The following is a 21,499-nucleotide window of genomic DNA, read 5'->3' on the forward strand; positions in this document are numbered from 1 at the left end:
ATCCGGGATCAGCCTGGCCCCAGCGCCTGCCCCACTGATCGCCTCTTTGTTCCTGATAATCTGAGGTCCCAGGTGATCCAGTGGGGCCACAACTCCCACCTGGCTTGCCACCCTGGGGTCACACGCACCATCCACCTGCTCTCCCAGCGATTCTGGTGGCCATCGTTGAGAACAGATGTCCAAGACTTTGTGAAGGCCTGCCCCACCTGTAGCCAGAACAAGATCACCAGCCGTCCCCCAGCCGGCTTGCTCCAACCCCTGCCAGTCCCCAAACGCCCTTGGTCCCATATATCAATGGACTTTGTAACTGGACTCCCTCCTTCTGAAGGAAACACTGTCATTCTCACCGTCGTGGACAGGTTCAGCAAGATGGCCCACTACATCCCGCTGCCAAGATTGCCCACTGCTAAGAAGACGGCACAGGTGGTTATGGAGCAGGTGGCCTGAATTCACGGACTACCGAGGGATGTCGTATCTGACCGGGGTCCGCAGTTTGCATCCTCTTTCTGGAAGGAGTTCTGCCGCCTCCTGGGAGCCACAGCGAGCCTCACGTCAGGCTATCACCCCCAGTCAAACGGCCAGTCGGAAAGACTCAACCAAGAGTTTGAGACATCCCTCCGCTGCATGGCTTCACGAAACCCCCATTCCTGGACGCAACATCTGCTGTGGGTGGAATACGCTCACAATTTCCTTCCCAGCTCTGCCACCGGCCTGTCTCCCTTTCACACGGTCTTCGGCTATCAACCGCCCCTGTTTGCCAGCCAGGAAGGTGACGCTTCCTGCCCTTCCGCTCAAGCCTGCGTACAGAGATGTCGTCGAATCTGGTCTCAAGCTCGTACCGCTCTTTTAAAGTCTGTTTCGGGTTATGCAATCAGAGCCAACCGACGACGGACCGCAGCCCCTGCTTACCAAGTGGGCCAGAAGGTATGGCTTTCTTCCCGAGATCTGCCACTCCAAGTGGAGTCACGTAAACTGGCACCCAGGTTCGTTGGTCCGTTTCCCATCGAGAAGATCATCAGCCCATCAGCTATCCGACTCAAACTACCCAGGTCTATGAGGGTTCACCCAACCTTCCATGTCTCCAAACTAAAGCCAGTCCATGAAAGCCCCTTGGTCCCCAATGCGGCACCACCTCCCCCTCCTCGCCTGGTGGAAGGCGGTCCTGTCTACACAGTTCGCCGCCTGCTCAAGTCACGCCGTCGGGGCAGGGGCCTCCAATATCTGGTGGACTGGGAAGGATATGGCCCTGAAGAGAGGATGTGGGTTCCAGCTGGGCGGATTGTAGATCGGACCCTCATATCAGACTTCCACCGCCTCCATCCGGACCAACCGTCTGTCCGGCGGGGTCGACCAAGAGCGACTTGCTCTCAGCCCATGCCTGCATCTAACTCTGACTCTGAACCCGAACCTGTGCCATCGGTAGTTGATTCCCCCACTGGCGAAGAGGAGATTGAGCCAATGCCCTCAGAGGATGAGGCCATGGACTCTGATTAGTAGCCCTCGGTGGCTCAATCCTTGGGACTTCTGGAGCCGTCCCTTGAGAAGGAGGTTCTGTCACGTATTAATGTTTCTGCCATTAATGTTTCATCTTCTTGCATGTGTAATATTTCAGCTAGTAATGTTCACGTATTAATGTTTCTGCCATTAATGTTTCATCTTTTTGCATGTGTAATATTTCAGCTAGTAATGTTTCATCATATTGCTTCACACTCATGCATCACAAAGCCCTTTATTATGTCGCTTCACACTCATGCATCACAAAGTCCTTTATTATGTCATAAAGAATAACTGAGAACACTATATAAGCCTCGAGCAGACAACATCCAGTGTCAGGTCGTCTGCGATTAAACATAGGTCTGCATGTGAACTTGCCATTATCGCTTGACCTGATAGTTTTCCCTTGCCTGTCAACATCAATAAAATCCTGTGTCTGTGATACTCAACTGGGTCCTCCGTCTTGTACATGACAGGTGGTCCCCCGGGCCACCCGTGCGCCCATCTACCGGCACTTGGGGATGGCAAGAGGGGACGCACCACCAACTCCACGCCCATCCCCAACCCCGTCTGCCCACCCGGGCCACGAGCCGCCGCCACAGCCCCCCAGCCGACACGGCACGCCCAACTCCCCCCGGAGAAATGAATGAGTATGTAAGTGCCAGGGTAAAAGATATTTACAGTGCTGAAGTGAGGAGCGCGTGAGTTAAGAGGCTGGCTCCCGCGGGCGTGGCCCCGTCCACCGGAGCAACCGGCCACAGGGCGGGAGAAGCGGCAGGGCCCCGATCAACACCCGCCCCAGACCACCCACAGCGCACCCGCAACCGCCCACCCCTCCCCCCGCCACCCGAGCACCCACCCCGCACCCCGAGCAGGCGCTACGCCAAACGCCAGAGACCAGGGGACGTCCACCTCACCAGCAAGGAACAGCAAGCCCCACCCAGGGCCCCGCAGGCACCACGAGGCCCCGCCGACGACCCTGCCGGCAGGAGGGCAGCGGCAGCTACCGCGGCCCAGGGAGGCGGACAGGGCCGGAGACAGACTACGGGGTCGGAGGCGCAACCCCGCCCAGCCCACCCACGGGCCAGGAGAGATGCGCGGTATGACACCTGGGGGCACCTCCCCGGTATCCGGTACAAGGAGACGCGGCAAGGTACAAGGAGATACCTAGGCACAATTTAGAGTGTTCAATCAGCCTGCAATGCATGTTTTTGGGATGTGCGAGAAAACCCAGAGATAACCCAAGCAGGCACCGTGTCAACATGCTAACTATACACAAGCAGGCTATAGATAGGGATTGAACCCTTGATCACCTTGACCACCTTGAGGCAGACGTGCTAACCACTCGACCACTGCCCACTTTTTTTCATTACATCTTTATTCCAAATAATTGGATGATTAATTGGTTAGTGGAAATGCTTTCTACTAAATATCAGAATCAGTGTTAGTAAATAAAAAAAACAACAAGATACGCCCTATTAAAAAGTATTTGTTATTGTAAAATCTGAAGGTGTAAAGTACATACTTTTGAAATTCCAAAACTGACCTTTATTTGCTGCAACTTCTGTAAAACTACTTCGACTAAAAGGAAAATACGATGTGTGCAGGAAGCACAGCTCCCCATTTTGATTCTATTTCTATGAATTTCAATGCAGAAAGCATCCTAGTAGACTACCTGGGGGATGTTGTGTCTTTGTGATGCTAGTAGGTATAAAGCATCACTCAAAACCCATCCCTGAGGAGTGAACCAGCTTGGGATCGACATTCAGTCTGTCTGAGTGCTGTGAGAGAAATTGTCTTATAGCTCAATAGACAGAGGCAATGAAACAGAACAGTTTATTCAATTCTACAAATGAAAAAAATGTAACATTGATTTGAGCCTTATGCATAACCTCATGAACAGCACAACATGTTTTTATTGGTGCAACTTTACAGTTTGTTGTCTCATAAGATACTACTAGTATATTTTTAAATATTATCAAATGTTTTTAAAAGAATGCTTTGTATACTATCATGGAAGTTGTTTCTAGAATTTGATTGTTTGTTTCATATTCATGTGTCTTTTGTGGCGTTACTTTTTTGTTTGAATGTTTGCGTAATTGATAATACATATTCAAATCTTCATTTATTTTAGATTACAAACTATTTCTGAGGTAGAATATTGCTATTACATCACTCCAACAACAATGGACAATCCCAAAAATGGCTGTTCTAAGCAAGATTGTGTCATAAACAGTGTCAAAGGAGGAAAGAATGGGTGAAACAATTACCAAAGCAGAAAAGCTGCACTAATACTCCAAATCAAACTGTCTGCAGCAAGAAAAGCAGATTTCCATTGGAAGAAAGTGGCCAAGAAAGACTGAAAGAGTATCGTGAGCTGGTGAGTTCATCAAGAGACATCATGGTACGAATATGGAAGTAATGAGCTAGACTGAAAGAGTATCGTGAGCTGGTGATATATGCGGTCGTTGCCTTAATATCATGAATTATGGCTAATTCATGAATTTATCATTTGTTATTTTTCAATCATTTATTGTTCATTCAGTTTTTCCATCATGAATGCAAATGGTCTGCTCATATAACAAATTCCAAGCATCTTAGTTTGGAAACATCTGATGGTAAATATGGATAACTGCTATGTTAAGCTGTGACTAGCCCCTGTACAAAGGTAGAAGGCTTCTAGATTCACTTTGAAGGCAACATGCATATTAGCCCAAAACGGAAAAAAACCCCAAAGTCGATATTATCCGATGTCATTTTAAAATGCTTTTATCGGCTCTGTGATAATATTGGAGACTCTACATCTCGTTCATTCCCTTTTCAGCATACACCTTCATGTTCTGCTTATTTTTCATATTTTCTAATTTTTCTATACGCTATCATGAATTCTCCTCCATTCTGTACCCATCAACCTGTTCCTTTTCCACCTCACTGATTCCCCTTTTCCCTACACACTCAAATATTTCTCCTAAATGTCTCATCTCTATTATCTTTCTTCCACTGTGCATCATTTGCATTTTGTCTCTTGTAGACTTGGCATGATACCTGTTTCCCTCTGGGAAACAGTTCTTTGTCATGTTTTTGAAGTTAGCACCTTTGTTTTAGTATTTCCTTGATGGATACATAAACAGCGTCTACACGGACGTGAAATCTCCACATGCAGGTCTGAATTATATCTCGATTTACAATTGCTACGGTCTGTTGGCAACAACTTCAGCAAAGTCGTTTTGCGGGTGAATGGACACTTACAGAATTGTCATGGAGCAGAAAATAACCTGGCCATTACAGCAAAAGATGACTGACACATAATGCATCACTTAGGCTTCTGTTTCCCACTAAATGTTGCCCATTATTAAGGTCAATTGCCCTTTAAAGAAGATTCATGTGGAAATTAGCCTGACTCTAGATAGGATTTCATTCTGGATTGGTTCATTTTAAAAGCATAATAAATAACTATACTGTGGTAAGAAAAAGCTTGGGCACCTTTTTAAGTCCATTTATAACCTTTTATAAATCATTGGTTGTATGGATCAGCAATTTCAGTTACTATATCATAATGGAAAAACAAAGTAAGTTATAGCTAAGATACAGTGGAACATCTACATACAAATTTAATTCATTCCAGGACCTTGTTTGTAAGTCGTATGTCGAGCAGGATTTTCCCATAAGAATACATTATAATTCCATTAATTCATTCCACAGCCCGAAAACTTACACTAAATCCTTATCAAGTACTGCCGGTAGTATTGCAAATAGCAATTACACAGAGCAAAACAAATAAATTATGAACAAAACTCGGAATAATTATATAATAATAGTAATAATAACAATAATGATACCAGTAATAATGTAACGAATCAGGTTCTTTAATGTGGCCGAGGTGTTTTGCGTGACTGATGTGACAGTGACAAAGGACTTTTTACGTTTACTTTTCATGTTCTGTTGGCGTCAGCTGCGACGGACAGTAGGCATGTTGTGTTGCACAAGTACTGCAATAAATTATTAAAAACCTGATGAAGCAAGCGATTTCTTTAGCAATGTTGCAATAATAATAATTGTCACCTTAACTTATAAAGACTAGCGAACAGAGGTCTGATGAGGATCGCCGCGATCGTAGACATTCTTCGGCCGTATTGTCAAGCCAGGTCACGGACTCGCGCACCAAGCTCATATTTTTCAATCATTTCCATTTTCATTTCAATGGCAAGCCTCACCTTTCTCCTTTTTTCACCTCTTGCACTAACATTTTTGGAACCCATGTTGATCTCTCTCACAAGAAAATCCGCCTTGCGTCCGTCTTGTTGGAAAATAAAGAAACTGCGACACTATCATAAATAGTCATATTTCGAGCATGTCATCAGATGTAGAAACAAATGGCGAGTCAAAATTTACGTTGGATGTCGAAAAGATCGTGTGTCAAAGCAATTGTATGTCGAGGTACCACTGTACAGGCATCATGGAATGTGTGCAATAATGATTTAAATTAAAGAAGGCGGGTAAATACATTTGGGACAAAAATTCTGTTTGGCAAGCTCATTGACCCTTGACCTACACTACATACCAATCATAAGAAACAGTATTTAATGTGGCTATTTGCAACCGTTTTTCCTCTTCAGCAGTCAGTTTCCACTGTGAGGAAATTGCAAGGGAATGGAAGACCACATGAAGCGTTTTAGTTAAGACTTGGACTGGCAGGCCAAGAAAAATCTCACATAAATAGAAGTGAATGACGGTGAGAACAACTTCATTTTGGAATAAGTGACTGTGAACTCATGTATTTTTGTTGCCAAAATGGAGCTTCTTTGTTAGCTTCGTTAAATCATGTAATTATTAATTAATTACCAGTAATCTATTCTGGTATTTATTCATTCATTCATTATAAAGCTATTTAAACATTATTTAAAATATGTGGTGCAAAATTCTACGTTTAATATTAAGGAAATTACGACCTTTTGGGTTTTGTTTCTGTCCTGATGAAAGTCATTTTTCCTGTCATACTTTTCATTTGTGCTTCCGGTAGCAATGACTCTAAATGATAAGTCTCGCTACAATTTTGTCACCAGCATAAAGAAGCAATATGAATGGTTTGGCAGGTGACAGTGATGGAGAAGTTTCTGCATATGAAAAACACTAACTCAGAATTGTATTCTGGACGAAATTCAGACCCATATAAAGACCCAAGTACGAGTGGAGTTAAGTGGGGTTAAGTACTTTTGTGGTTTGGCTGCAAACACACCAGCAGGACTAGTGGCAATATTTGGCTACCCTGAATGCCCCTGCATATGAATGAGGAGTACCTAACACGGCTTGTTATTTTTTTATTTGATTAGAAAAGAGATTTTTGATTAATCAAATCTTTCTGTGTACCATTTTTCTATGTAAATATTCCGTATTTAAACATGTACACCTGCATGGCTAATTAGTGTTTTTTTTTTCTTAAAGTTTGTGAAATTCATGCGTGGTGCATCCTATAGTCAGCTTCGCTCTGTAGTGCAGAATTTACAGAAACAAATTCTTAAGTTAAAATTACTACTGAGTGTATTTAAAATGATTTTTTTTTTTGCCTTGCAGTTTTTTTCTTTTAGTCTTTTAATTTTTTTTAGTACTGTAGGTTCCAACATTCACTGTATTAGAGAGTTAATTGTCAAGATGGCTAAAGGACCCTTTGAGATCCACATTTGGTTCAAATGTCATATGATTATCCTCTCTCTACACTGTAATTCACAAGAATCGGTGTGTGTGTGTGTCAGTCTGTCCAGCTTTATTTGGACACTTAGTTGAGGGTGCATGTTGGCCAGAGGATGACTGTCAATAATTATTAAACAATGGGACAACAAATGGGCTCACAATTGATTACAAATTGCTACTAATATGAGGATTCAAAGGATTCTGGATTGGAAAAAAAGATTACTTTTCCATTCTCCGTGTGTAAGCAGCTGTACAGGACAAGGTTTAAAAAAAAAAAGAAAAAAAAAAAGTATTATGGCTGTAATGGTAAATGGTGTTACTACGGTGAAATTCCTTTTCAATTTAGGGGCTACTGCTCCCTAATTTGGTATTTAAAAATCTATTTTTAAAACATATTTTGTGACATGTAAAGTGGGTCTTTTACTTTTTTGCATGTGGACTATTTATAATTTATATGATGGTTAACAACATATTCTAGTTCATCATAACGCCTTTCATTGACGTCTGTTTTGAACTGAGTGGTGGACAGACACTATACACAGTATCTGCAATAAATTCTTGAGCATAAGAAGTTTACAATGTTTAAATTCTCTTTTTAGAAAAACAAAGTATACATTTTGTAGTTACAGTGATGCAGTTGGTAATCTGTAGCTGTTTTTTATATATTCATCACTGATTTATTGGAGTTAGGACTACTAAAAAGCATAACATTAAGGTCAGTAAAAAGATTAATCTATTTATAAATTTTACATGCAAAATGTCAGGCAAATTTTGGCAAGATGCAACACGGGACTACAACCCAAATAAATAAATAAATTCTCATTTTGCTTACCTCAGCATTAAATAAATTACTTGTGTGTGCTTTAGATGATAGGTAGTAATTTTTGAAGACCATCAAACTATTTTATCATCTTTTTGTTACTCTTTCGAGGTCTGTAAAAGCTCACAGGAGACATCTCAACTTGCCTTGAAAGAGTGCCTTAAATGCTGACGAAAGCTATTGACAGCAGATGTCTGTGTGAGGTGAGGCTGCCACTTGCACTTGATAGAGAATAACACTACATGTACAAGATTTCTATTGAAGCCCAAAAGAGTCATAATGAAATATATAAAAGACAGTTTTGAAATAAATACCATTTTGATGAAATAGCAGACAAATATGTAATACACTATAGCCCTTAAATTGTAAAACAAGTCAACATTATTATGAAATGTTTTTTAAATTCCTTATAATTATTATTTCCTTCCAATTAAATATTTCTTAATGTTCAGATAAAACATTTTTTTCACAAAGTATTTTTTTTATTCTATAGTGTCTTTTTGACAAGCCTGACAAGGTGAGCCATCATCTAATCATTAGCTGTATATTTTTTGAAGGTTTCTCTCATGAAATATGTTTCCCAGATTGATATGTGAAATATATTCGTAGCGAATATATGGAACAATGAATCTCACTTGGCAGGATACACTGTGACACTATGTTAAGCATTCGTTCAGTAATCTTCTGTACCGTTCATTCTCACGCAGAGCGCGGGGGTGCAGGAGCCTATCACAGCTAACAGCGGGCAAGAGGTGGGGTACAAACTGAACTGGCTGCCAGCCAATCATAAGGCGCTTGTTTCACATTTGAAATGCAAATCGAATCACTACAATTTCGCCAGTGTTGACAGTCAGTACTATACTTATACATACTATACTTTCACTCCACGCATAAAACAGCTACATTTGAAAAGTAGCAGGAATTGCAATGAATTCATTTTATTTAACTTAGATATGTAGCAACATTTTGACTGGGGCTGTTCAGACGTGTAGAAGGTTTTAACATCATGAAATCTGTTGCTTTTAGTACAACTAGTAATTCTTTGAGAGCTACACAAATAAAACAAATCCTTACTTTTCTGTGGAAATATAGCAGAGAAGAAATTTGTGTTACTGAGTCTCTAAAATATGAAGCAGGGTTTATTTGGACTTATTGTGACATGAATTTATCATCAATGCACTTGTCTTACCTGCTGTACTCAGGCAGAGCTCCTCGTCACTATTATCTTGACAGTTGTCCTGACCATTACACAAAAAGCTGCGGTCTACACAGCGACCATTTCGACACTTGAAGCGGGCCTCGGAGCAAACTAATGGGTTACCTGCTGTAAATAAGAGAAAAAATAACATTTGTCAACTTCTATAAAAGTTTTGTTTGCACCTTAAAACACACTCAAGGGTTTCAAACAAACTCATGGACCTTACTGTGAGAGCAGTTTTCATCTCTGGTTGCATGATATATTCTTTAAGCTTCTATGAAACAATAACTTTTGACCTTTCAAGGCCAATCCCAATAACCGATAATTGCCTTAGATTTTATAAAATTGACACCTTAAAACAATTGCATAAGTTGATTTTAAACTTTGGACGAGTTCCTCAAAACGACTATGTCATTTCTAATGCGTAACTTCAAGTAGAATTTGTGTGGGGTTATTTACCAGTTCGTCAATCTTACTTCCCAAACCCGAAGCACGAAGGAAAGAGTGGTAAACCCATTTTTCTCTGAATCGTCTTTTCCCTGTCCAAATCCTTGCTGAAGATTTTTTTGGGGGGCGCTGATAAAGTCTCGATCCTTCATGTTAGCAATTCATCGCTAGGCATCGATATGGCATCAAGAATCTCACGGGTAAATCGTTGAAAATTGTTGTGAAGCGTGATGCTATACTTCTGTAAATGGAGTGCTGGGGCGGCGTTCTGTAAATGACGTCATCAGGCAGTGGCTGGCAGTAAGGAGCATCCTTTTTGCTAAGGTCTTGCTGTGGCTCAATTCAACTCAACTCAAAAACTATGCGGTTAATTTCAATTATTATTTTTTTTGTTATAGGAGTTTTGAGGGAAGGAATGATGCATTCAATAAAATGTCATTGTGTTGATGTTCTAGAGTTGAACTCTTAGCCTCATTAGGCCTATAAAAAATAATTTTTGTCACCAGAATGATTGTACCCTAATATAATACAGGTAGTCCCTAGTTTATGACATACCCGACTTATGCGATTTTGACTTTACGACACCAGTCTGGCCCACCATTTTGTCTCCAGTCATTTTTTATTTTAGTCGCATAAACAGTACCTAATTGTACCTCACAGGATCATATTTTTTACTTTATTAATATGACGTGTTCTGCCCTAACTACACATGAAGTTGTTCAGCTTTACAGATGTCTAACGAGGCAATTTTAGTTTTTGAAGCTTTTTACTTCCTTCAGATTTTACAATTTGTAAAGCTGTACCACACATATGTACATGTACAGTATGTTCAAAACGACACACATTTTAACAATAAAACACGACACAAAAAAATCTGTGTTCAAACATCCGTCTAGTCTGATCAATATGTAAATTTAGGGGATTAAATTTGCTTAATTTGCCTAGCTAAAGTCCGCTTGCTTAAATGCTACGAATGCAAACGTATTTACAATTCTCTTAGCAAATCGCTCACATATAACTCCACAAACTGTAGCTCTAAACTTCATTGCAAATGCATACAATATATATTACCAGGAAGTACTTACAGCCTTATGTTGGCCAAACCAGAGCACAGCTGTCTTTGTCAGATTAGTGTGTAAGCTCCTCTGTGAGTCCAACCAGGCCGAACGGTGCCACCAGGGCAGTGTGTCCTCCCTCATTAAACAGAATGCAGTACTTTTGGACCTTTTGAATAGTTATTTTGAAATTTAGAGGGTTAATTCAGTCTTTCGCGGAAATTCGGGTTACACTGCCAGCATAGGAATGGAACTTGTTCATAACCCGGGGACTACCTGTAGTTTTGGACTTTTTGGATAGATATTTTGAGATTTAAAGGGTTAATTGCGATTTACGTGGAGATTGTAGGACTGGAACCGGGGACTACCTGTATAGCTAATGCTATTTTTACAATACTACATTCGTGGATTTACATAAGCTACATTGTAAAGTACAAGTACATTGAACTTGCATAATGGGAGTTAAATCCTTCAGGTTTCTCCAGCATATTTAGATCTGGTGCCGAGGGCAGACTAGCCTGTATATTTAATAGCAAGAATAAAAACTTTGCACAGAAATTCAGACATATGAAACTCATGTCTGTTTATTTTGGGAAACTTACTGCAGTTTTCTTCATCGCTCCCATCAGGACAGTCACTAAAGCCATTACACTGGAAGCGACCAATGATGCAGTGGACCCCATTGGCACAGGCAAAGAATGTGGGTGCGCACTTTGACTTGACTTTAGCTGGGGAATGAATGGTGGGAAGAAATAAAGCAAGATCACATGTTAATGTCAAAGCATAGGCGAAAAAAACATCAGTTTTGTTAGACTAATGCAAAACCTGGGGGCAAATCCAAGATCGGCATGACATACTCATCCTTTTGGACACAGCAATTGATTCAACAAATTGCAGGGAGTAACCATGATGCTCATTTAAGGTGCCTGTATTCTGGGTAATAAGAAGGCATCAATAATGCATTTGACCAAAACTAAACACCAGCCCACAAATAGGTGTCAGCACATGTAGCAGGGCAGGAAGAAGGCAAGTTTACATCTTGAACTACTAAAGACACTTGTTACCGCCATCTTGCAGTGCTTTCTTTCAAACATAAGTTCCAAGACTTCCTCCAGTTTTATGATCATATGGCATTTTTTCATTGTATATTCAACATTTTTAAAAAAGTAAATAAACTAGTAGATAGCATTTGGTGTCCAGTCCACAGCACTTGTTTTGTAGCGCAAACGGCAAAAAAGTGATATTGATCTTTAAATTTTGAGTTGTTAACACACAAAAAAAAAAAAAAAAAAATCAAATTTTTGCAGATTCACAATATTGACATCTGCCCTGTACGAATTTATTTGTCAAGCCTTATGTTCAGATGCTATTGAATTAAAGAATGTGCCCACTCAAGTCAGTTATGATTATGACAGATTGCAGTATGGTCGACCCCAATGAGGACGATGAGCATGTAGATGAGCTTCCCTTACAGGTTCTGCAATAAATATTTATGCGGCTTGTAGCAGCTGCTCAGTTGTCTTGACTGTCTCAGACAATATTTGAAGTGAATACAGGTCGTTTGTGTCGTGAAGTTAGTCACATGAACTACCAAATTATCTAAAACACTTTTGAAGACTGTTCATTATTATATTTAAAAAACAAAACAAAACATTTTAATCTTAAGCAACCAATCTGTTTGATATTATATGTGCTGTGTGATATCAATTCAGATTTAAGACTGGCCCTCTTTGCTGGGCAGGTTAATGCCAAGCTGGGAACAATGATGTTGATATGCTATGCCTACAAGTCCGATGGATCTAAAAAAAAGGTCACCGATTTGTTGAAAGGACTAACAGGGAAGGATGTCCAAAGTCACATTATGTACACTACGTGCACAATTAGTAGGCAAATAGTATTTTTGAGGATTATATTGCACAACCACAATGCTCTTGGTCAACCCAAAATGTTAACAATCTCTCAAACCTCAACATTTAAGCCTCTGTGGCCAATATAGCCACACTTCCTTTTCGAGAACAGTCAAGAGGCCTCCCATTTACAGAGTCGGTCACTTCCTTGAACTGGTTAGATTCAATCTTCTGCAGGTGCAATTACAACATTAAATGCATGTAAAGAGGGGCCATTCAAATTAATTAGTTTTTCAGCTCTAAAGCCTTTAATTTCATCTTTAAGGCCTTAACTATCCAACCACCAACCTATCCAACCCTCTTGAAAGATGCAGACACTTTCCTGTGCCACTGCTGTGAAGAAAGTGTCATCTAAAAATTGGTAGTAGGTCTGACATTCATTCGAGTCCATTTTGTACCCCAAAACGTATACATGGCTCATCTTTATGAATGCACACCTGCATTGTTTTGGGACTGTCAAATTGAAGAAAAAGTATGTTTTTCTGGACATTATCCGTATTATTCATTTTAGGGATGTCCCATTTGCATAGTTTTTCACCTGAGTCTGAGCCACCTGATTTTGAGAATCTGCCGGTACAGAGTCCCGATCAGATCCCGATAAAAAGTTTTTTTTTGTTTTTATATGAACAAAAGTTCTAAACATGTTACTGTCCCACCATGCCGTTTTTGAAATCCAAGTTATTTTTAAACAATAATGTAGTAAAATGCTTGTCTTTATTAAATGCTTCATTGAGTCCACTCCAATTTACTCACGCATTGATGCTCACACTGCTGAGAACAGTCTCTCACTTACACAATGAGTTGCCACAGCACACTTATGCAAGTTTAACGATGATTGACAGATTTGTGACTTTGATCAAAAAGCTAGCAAGATTATCTGGCAAGATCAAAGCTGCAAACCTGTCAATCATCATTAACTTTCAGTACTAAACACAAGCTGGACAGTATTGCCAAACTGCTTTGCAGGAGGGAGGGTTTAAAAGCCAGATTCTTTTCACCAAATTCCAATCATCTGAAAAATGGCTAGATCAGCCCGATTTCTGATTAAGTGATTGATTTAGGACATCCCTAATTCGTTCTCTTTCCCATGGGCCCGGTATCATGTGTGGTTTCGTCCTGTGAGCTGAGTTTGTGTCTGCGTGTGTGTAGGGGCACAGGGTGACATTCATTGTAATTGGAACCTTAAAACATGCCATTTAAGAATCAATTATGGGATTTTCATTTTTTAAAATGATGTTCTTTAAATGGCTTCGTCCTATACAAATGAATGCATTCTTGAAATCTGACGCTAGTTTTCTCATTGACAGCTGCGATACTATGAATTTCATCCTGAGTTTAGTATGATTACTAAAATAGCTATAGTATATATAGTAATAGTTTTTACTTGCTCAAGGTCACTGTCTCACAGTGCTCCCAGCCTCCCACTTACTCGTTTGCCAATTCGCACTTCAAAAAGTTGTCAACAGGGGTCAACAGTATATTTCAATAATGCATTCATGCAGGAGGCCACCATTTAAAGGACGTAAAAATGAAAATTCCATAAATGTTTTAAGGTTTCAATTACTACCAATAAAATATTTTTCTTCTATTACTCTTGGTGTTATTGGATTGTTAAAAAGTTTTGTTTCGGTCACTCTGTGTATACATATAAAAAATATGATATTATTAGGGTTGGGCATCATTTGAAATTAAATGATTCCGGTTGGGATTCCACATTTTGATTCCGGTTCCGAACGATTCACGATTCCAATTCTTTTAAGAGGCAGGTCTCCAAAGAAAAGTGGCTGGGTCAAAACATTTATAGTTTAAAAATTGATTCGTTTAATGTCTTAAGTTCTCGATGAATTTTTTAATTATATGAATTTAAAATTAATTTTCGCTTATTGTTATTATTATTAATTAATGTGAAAATTATGAATTATATGAACTTCTCAAAGGGCTGTTTTTAACTTGAATATAAATATCAGTCTTTGAACTTGAATGTGATGAAGTTTCTTTCCACAGGAGTGCACTTTCCCAAAGATGTTTATTTTTTCAAAAGCTCACGGAGAAAGCATTTACACATATTCTTTTGCCATACATGTACCTTTGCTTGGAGCTACAATGATGCATTAGTATAAATTCTTTCATTGATTATAATTTGAAGATCGTTTATTACTGTTGATGTTAACGGAGGCGTCTACTGCTTTAAGATGGCGGCTGTTTACTAATGCCAGCAAGTCTGTCATCTAGTTCTCTTTACATGTTCTAACGTTGCAGAGTATGTCATTTGGCATCTAGTTCTATATACATGGGATATCGACCATAGCCCGACGTAGAATACGATTTATTCTCGTACTATTCCATCCATCCATCATCTACTGATTAATCCGGGGGGTCGGGTCACAGGGACAGCAGAAGACAGACGATTTGTTTGTTTTACTTACCTGGTTCTGACGGTGCAGCATGTCAAATACGTAGTACCCAGGTATGCACTTAGCACTCGGCACTTGTATTCCATGAAGCCGGAGGTGTTTAATCATATTGGTCGTACAGCCACCTATGCATGATATAATTGTGTTGCAAATATTGCACTGAGCTGACTGGTCATTTTTTAAAATTTTTTGTAAAGTTGAGCCAAACTTTTGACTGCCGCCGCACCGTGTCCATGGTTGTTGTCAAGTTGCAATGCACAAACACGCCCTTCTTGTGGCTTCTTCTTCGTGGTTTTCGGCAGCAATTTTTTTCCGCTCGGCGATCAAGGCATCGATAAATGGAATCAAAATTTAAAAATTTGAACGGTTCCAGGAGCATCGGATTGTTAGAACCGTGTCCCATCGTTATTCGATGCCCAACCCTAATTATTATATAATATATGTTACATATTATTATTGCTATAATTGCTATAACATTGTAAACAACTCTTGAATTGTTTGTCCTGGCTTCATGGAGCATCAACACAAAAAAATAAAAATCCCTGAATGCTGAAATCCTCAGATCTCAAAAGCTAGGGGCACAATAATTTCAGTAAACAACAATGTTGTGGACAGAGTTATAGGCTCTTTGAAGAAGCACAAATATATTTGGCAAGGCAGGAGGGATAGGCACAGCAACAGAGGGAGCGCCCATCTCCAAGATGAAAAGTAATCCGCAGAACAAGGGAGGGAGCTGGGCTTGAGTCCAATCCATCTGTATGTCATCTGGGAAGCCTTTGTTTACCTGGACAGCACACCCATAACCACCCAAAGCTCCTTAAGCATGGTATATCATGCCCATTTGAGTCCAGGGAGGAAAAAGACATGGCTCTAACCAAAATATTGTACATGGTATAAAAGAAAATTACAGGAATAAAGAACATATTTTCATATACAAAATTTTGGAATTGTACTTTTCTATTTTCTTTCTAATTCTTCCCTAAAACACATTGTGCCGCATTCTATACAAAAAAAGAAAACAAAAGAAACGGTTACGGTAACAACCGCAATGTTATAGCTGCAAGATCCCTGATTCACTTCCTGTCTCATCTACATCCTCATTACCACATCTGCTGCTGGCAAGATATATCTGACCCAGTGTTTGTGTTCCCAATTAACTGAAAAGTCACATCAAGGGTAAGCTGATGAAGGGAAATTTGTGGGTGGCTGGGAGGGAAAGCAATAGGATGGAGTTTAAGGGCTTGGATGCGAGGTCCTATACCATAAACTGAGTGGGATTTAGAAGAGGACAAATATTATTAAAGCAAACATTAAGCAGTTTCCTTTTGAGACATGGAAAAACACAATCATCAAATGTGAATCGTGAAGGTGACCTCTTTCACTTTCATCCAGCACCTACAGTATATTGTAGAAAATCAGCAAAGTATACTAGCATATTGTATTTATATATGTTCTCTGCCCATTACTAATTTCATCACTTGAACTTTTGAAGATCTATCCCAGGGGTGTCCAAACATTTTGCAAAGGGGGCCAGATTTGGTGTGGTAAAGATGTGTGGGGCCGACCTTGGCTGAAATCCTTTATGTTGAACAATATATTTAAGCAAATTTTAGCGAGCCACTATGTGTGTCACATTTGCTTTATTATTTTTTTTTTATTAATAATTTCAACAATCTCGCAACTAGCCTTTGTGGCTAAGCTTTCGACTCTCGGGCTCTTGCGAAACTGCTGCTGTAACATTAAACTAGCTTCAAGTTGCTTCAATTTCTCGCTACGTATCTTCCCTGTAATCTTGTCGTACATGTCAGCGTGTCTTGTTTGGTAAAATCGCCATACATTGAACTCTTTAAAAACAGCGACCGTCTCTTTGCAAATGAGGCAGACACAGTTGTTGCGTAATTCAGTGACGAAATAGTCCAATTTCCACCTATCCTTGAAGCGTTGGCCGTCACAGTGAACTTTTTTTTTGTTGATTGTCGCCATTTTAGAAAATTGGGAGTAAAAGGTCACACGGGGTAATGTTGCTTAGAGTAATGTTGTTTTTTAGTGGGTAAATGAGGAGCAGCATTTAGTGTGTAAGCTACCTCATATGCTGGTGGCAGTACTGCTGACCAATTTATTAAGTTTGTGTGTGGGCCAGACGTTATTGATTTTATGACAGAGGCTGGGGGCCGGATGGAATTTGACTACGGGACGCATTTGGCCCCCGGGCCGGACTTTGGACATGTCTGATCTATCCCAAATGCTTTTTTCCTCACGCTATCGAAGTTGTTTTCCATAATAGAGCAGGGTGTTGATCAGTGCAGCACAAGTGAACATGAGCGTATTCCTGAGGTGAAACTATTACAAGCAGAATGTTAGATATGATTATAGTACAGCAAGTAGCTGGATGATATACTGTAATTACTATATAGTGGTGCTTGCCCTTGAGCACACATCTAACTATGTCAACATTTTCATTGGGGTCAACACCCAATAGATATTAGATTCACAGTACAACCTGGACTGATTACCAGTCAAAAACAGAAGACACGCACACAGTATGGCCTGAAAATTACCATCCTTACATGTTTTGAACAAACCAAACAAAGTGGAGTAGCTAATTTTGAAACATTTTATTTCGTGTTTCAGTGTTCCTATTTAAAGTTATCAACAAGAATTTGCATTCGGGGCCAGGGAGACCAGCAACTCAAACTGACATGAACCTGAACAATACTTTGTGTTTGCTCTTTCGTGCTTTCTCTTCCTCCTATAAAGCTCAGAATTCATGTGGAATCTGCCAGTGAACTTGTGTACTTTGTGTTTTGCTTTTTCCCAATAGGCACCTGTATGCCCATTTTTTACTCTTTCTTGCCTTACCTCCCCAGAAAGAAACATTACTTGTTTGGCACTGGTAGGCTTGGTTGTGGTGGGCATGGATGATTGATTGAGGAGTAAAGGCATGCTGTAAAGGGATGAAGTGACGACACACAAAAAAAGAGCACAGAGGTAGAGTGAAACAGGATTTCAAAGATTTCTTTGACTTTGCTCAAAACTTGTGAGTGTGAAAAATCAATCAAAATGGTACCTGATGCAGGGTTTTACCAAGAAGGTCAGGAGTATTTTCTCAGGTAGAAAAAAAAAAAAAATTACAAAATAACATAAACAACAAGACAAATAGAGCTTTTGATCGCAAAGTAACAATCTATTTACACATAACTAAACTATTGAACTGTTGAACTATTTGCGCACATAACAACGGGGAAGGCTCTCGGCTGCTCCCGGTTGAATGAGGTGGCTCCCAGTAATCTCATGAGTCCGGATCAAGATCGGTCTCACTTTTTTCATCATCTTCATCGTTGGTTTCAACGTCGGGCAAAGGAGTAACACAACGTGAGCTCCAGCGTGTGGAACCTGACGCTGTTGTGGAGGTCACCGTCTGTCTCATCAAGATATTTTTTTTAAATCTTTCTTTGACGATGGTTTCGTTTTCTTTTCAAAACACTCCTCTAGTGTCGTTTGCCTTTTTTCCCCCCCGATCGTTCTCCACATTTTTCTCAAATTCTCATGCGTCTTCACAAGATCCTTCCAACTACCGTTTCCTGATTATTTTTCTTCACTTCCTTTCTTGGCCCAAGATGAGTTCTTACCAAATGCGCTACTGACCTCCAGTGACCAGTTTTATTGCTTTAAAATGAGTTTTGAGCTTTGTGCATTGTATCTTAGATACATCGGAACCTATAGATGCCTCTTAACGCAAAATACGTATAAATACGTTTTTGGGACACTGAAGCAATTAAAAATAGAACGTATTTATACAATTTTGGGAGCAAATGAGTTAAAGTACTGAGAAGAAATTTAGAGAAGGGCATTAATCGTCTGCATCCGTAGAAACATTGAATTGATGGGGCTGTGCAGTCATGTTGATAGATTTGCTGCCAAATAGTGTTGCACCGGTACCATTTTTTGGCCCCGATACCGATATCATACCACTACCATTTTGTCTGAAATACATACATATGGCGGAAAACACTCAGGTGACTCAGGAGAACCCCAATTTGGCCAAATTTAAAAATTGTCCAATATGCATGTGTGATACATCATTGGAAAGCTTAAAATCTCAATTTTCTGGGGGAAGAAAAAAAATTGAACAGGAGGGCATTTAATTTTTTTTTTTTTTTTTTTTTTTTTTTTATAAACAGCAAAACGCTAACTGGAGGTGAGAGCATGAGAGAGCATAATTAAAGACGCCAGGATTTTAACGAGATTATCGCGTACTTACCTCTTTTCGATCTAAAAACTCCATTTAGCATGTATCAAGCATGTGTCAAGACACAGCTATGAATGGCCACAGCCGGATTTTTGGGGGATTTTATGAGTGAAACATGGTAATGTAACAAGGGTCGCGGTGCAGATATCGCAGACATCAAGGAGTGGTCGAGATTTTCTTTTTCATATTTTCCCTTTTAAACGTGTTGTGTTTTCAAATTTTCTTTGTTTGGATCGATTATTTACCATCTAAAATATCGGGGAAAATGCAACAGTAACAAAAAAACAACAAAAAAATACAATTAAGCGATAGTTATGAGGTAGATATCCGTGACTTATTTACAGACACCATTTGTTTCATTGCAATGTAATTTGTTTAAAAGTTTAAAATATGCGAGTGAATAATTTTTTAAAGTCTTTTAAAGAAAAAAAATTAAAATTCTAAATATTATACAAATATATGTATATCATATGATATATCATATATATTCCTACATATGAAAAAGTTGCCCTGGCATTGGTTAAGAGCAGCCCTCATTGGTCTGGAACAGGCCAACAGCAATAGCTGCTTGGCATGCAAAGTGATTAAGTGTCACACAACAGAGAGTATAGTGATTGTCAGGAGAAAAAAAGTGTTATACTGGACTGGTAAATGGTAACGGCGCCCTCTTTGTTGGTACTCGCCGATACCGATACCACCATTTTGGGTCGGATTGGCCACCCCCTGCCGATACTGGTCTCGGTACATCTTTACTTTCAAATACATGAAATATGTTTGAAGATAAATGCTGAAAACATACATGAACTGATAATTGAGTGCATAATCTCTGAGTTACAGCCAGAAACCCTTTTTTGTCTCGATTTTTTCAATAGAGGACCTTCAGAATCTCTCTCAGAGCACTTGTTATCGATTGAAGATGTTTCAACAGAGTTCAATAGAGTAGAATAGAGAATAGATTTAATCAATTTTGTTAAGTCAGAGTTAGCAATAAAAAAAAGCCCAATGACAAAAACACGCTGCATTATTACTGCAGAGAGCAATAACACAATTGTTTGTAATCCAATAAGGTGAATTCAATTTGCACCACACTGGTTTGATGTACTGGAGTGCCAATAAAAAGATGCAGCCAATAAGAAAATATTATTTAAAAAAAAAAATCAAGTTGCTGTAGAGTATTGATTAGCTTAATATGACTATGTAAGAGCCTCCAATAAAACATGATAAAATAAAATAAAAATCTCCTTCTGTATCCTCTCTCTTGTGTAATAGAAAATGAAAAGGATGGGAGTATTATAGCCCTACAATTGTACTTGACCTAAAAATATTCATTCCATGAATGAGATTACCCTTGAGATGACGAGCTCAATGTATTGAATCAGTTTTATGTTTTAATAGTATAAAAATGTCTTTGTTATGTGTTTATGTCCAATGTCAGAGGTCTCAATTCACCATGTCGGTTTAGAACTAACTGGTTTCTGGCAATAGAGAAAGGAGGTAAACGTTTTAAAGTCTTTACATTCATAATTCCCCTCGTATGCCCCTTTCTGTACTTTAACTTGTCACAGCTCATTTTTCAGGTAGCAAGTAAGAGTGTAATGATGCATCTTTATTAGTTACGCACAATCCCATCAAAACCGATCAAGACACTATTCAACATAGTACATTTGGATGTGCTGTTTTTTTGAAAAAAAAAAAAAAAAAACTTGATTTTCATTCAAATGTCAGAAATGTTTCAGCAATTAAATTGTCAAAAACATTAAAATTGCTTTGCATTTTTTGTTGCTTTAGGTAAAATATAAATGATTGTAATAAACTCAACGGCCCTTGAATCGAATCGTGGAAGATTTGGTAAATAGCGTATTATTATCCAAAGAATTGTTTTTGTTTCGTATTGTTTAAAATTGATGTTTTAATCCCCCCCTTACCAATTACGATCAAGTTTTTTTCTGTAGAACAGTATCTACAGCTAAAATTACCCAATCCCCTCCTCTGTCCGCTTTCTAAAAAAATTAACGAAACACAAAAAAAAAAAAACATTTGCAGATGTGCTTTCTGTATATCGTCAAAACACAGTGATACAGGTAGTCCCTGGGTTACGAACGAGTTCCCTTCCTACGTTGGCGATGTAAACCAATTCCACAAATTTCCACCTATGTCGGAATTAACACTTTAAGTACCCCCAAATAACTATCTAAAAAGTCCAAAAATATTGTATTTTGTTTAATGT

The 21,499-nt window shown here is 39.3% G+C and overlaps 1 protein-coding gene across 2 annotated transcripts in view; it reads right to left on the bottom strand.

Annotated features, from left to right (window-relative positions):
* Positions 1-21,499, bottom strand: part of ldlrad3 (low density lipoprotein receptor class A domain containing 3) — a 96,408-nt gene that overhangs the window by 33,965 nt on the left and 40,944 nt on the right. For both annotated transcript variants that reach the window (XM_057836547.1, XM_057836546.1), the window contains exons 3-4: positions 11,305-11,430; positions 9,192-9,326 (exon numbers count right to left, since the gene is read on the bottom strand). In XM_057836547.1, coding sequence (XP_057692530.1) covers positions 9,192-9,326; positions 11,305-11,430 — 261 coding nt within the window. The remainder of the gene's footprint in view (positions 1-9,191; positions 9,327-11,304; positions 11,431-21,499) is intronic.

Source organism: Corythoichthys intestinalis, chromosome 5 (genome assembly GCF_030265065.1).
Source record: "Corythoichthys intestinalis isolate RoL2023-P3 chromosome 5, ASM3026506v1, whole genome shotgun sequence".
Lineage (NCBI taxonomy): Eukaryota > Metazoa > Chordata > Actinopteri > Syngnathiformes > Syngnathidae > Corythoichthys > Corythoichthys intestinalis.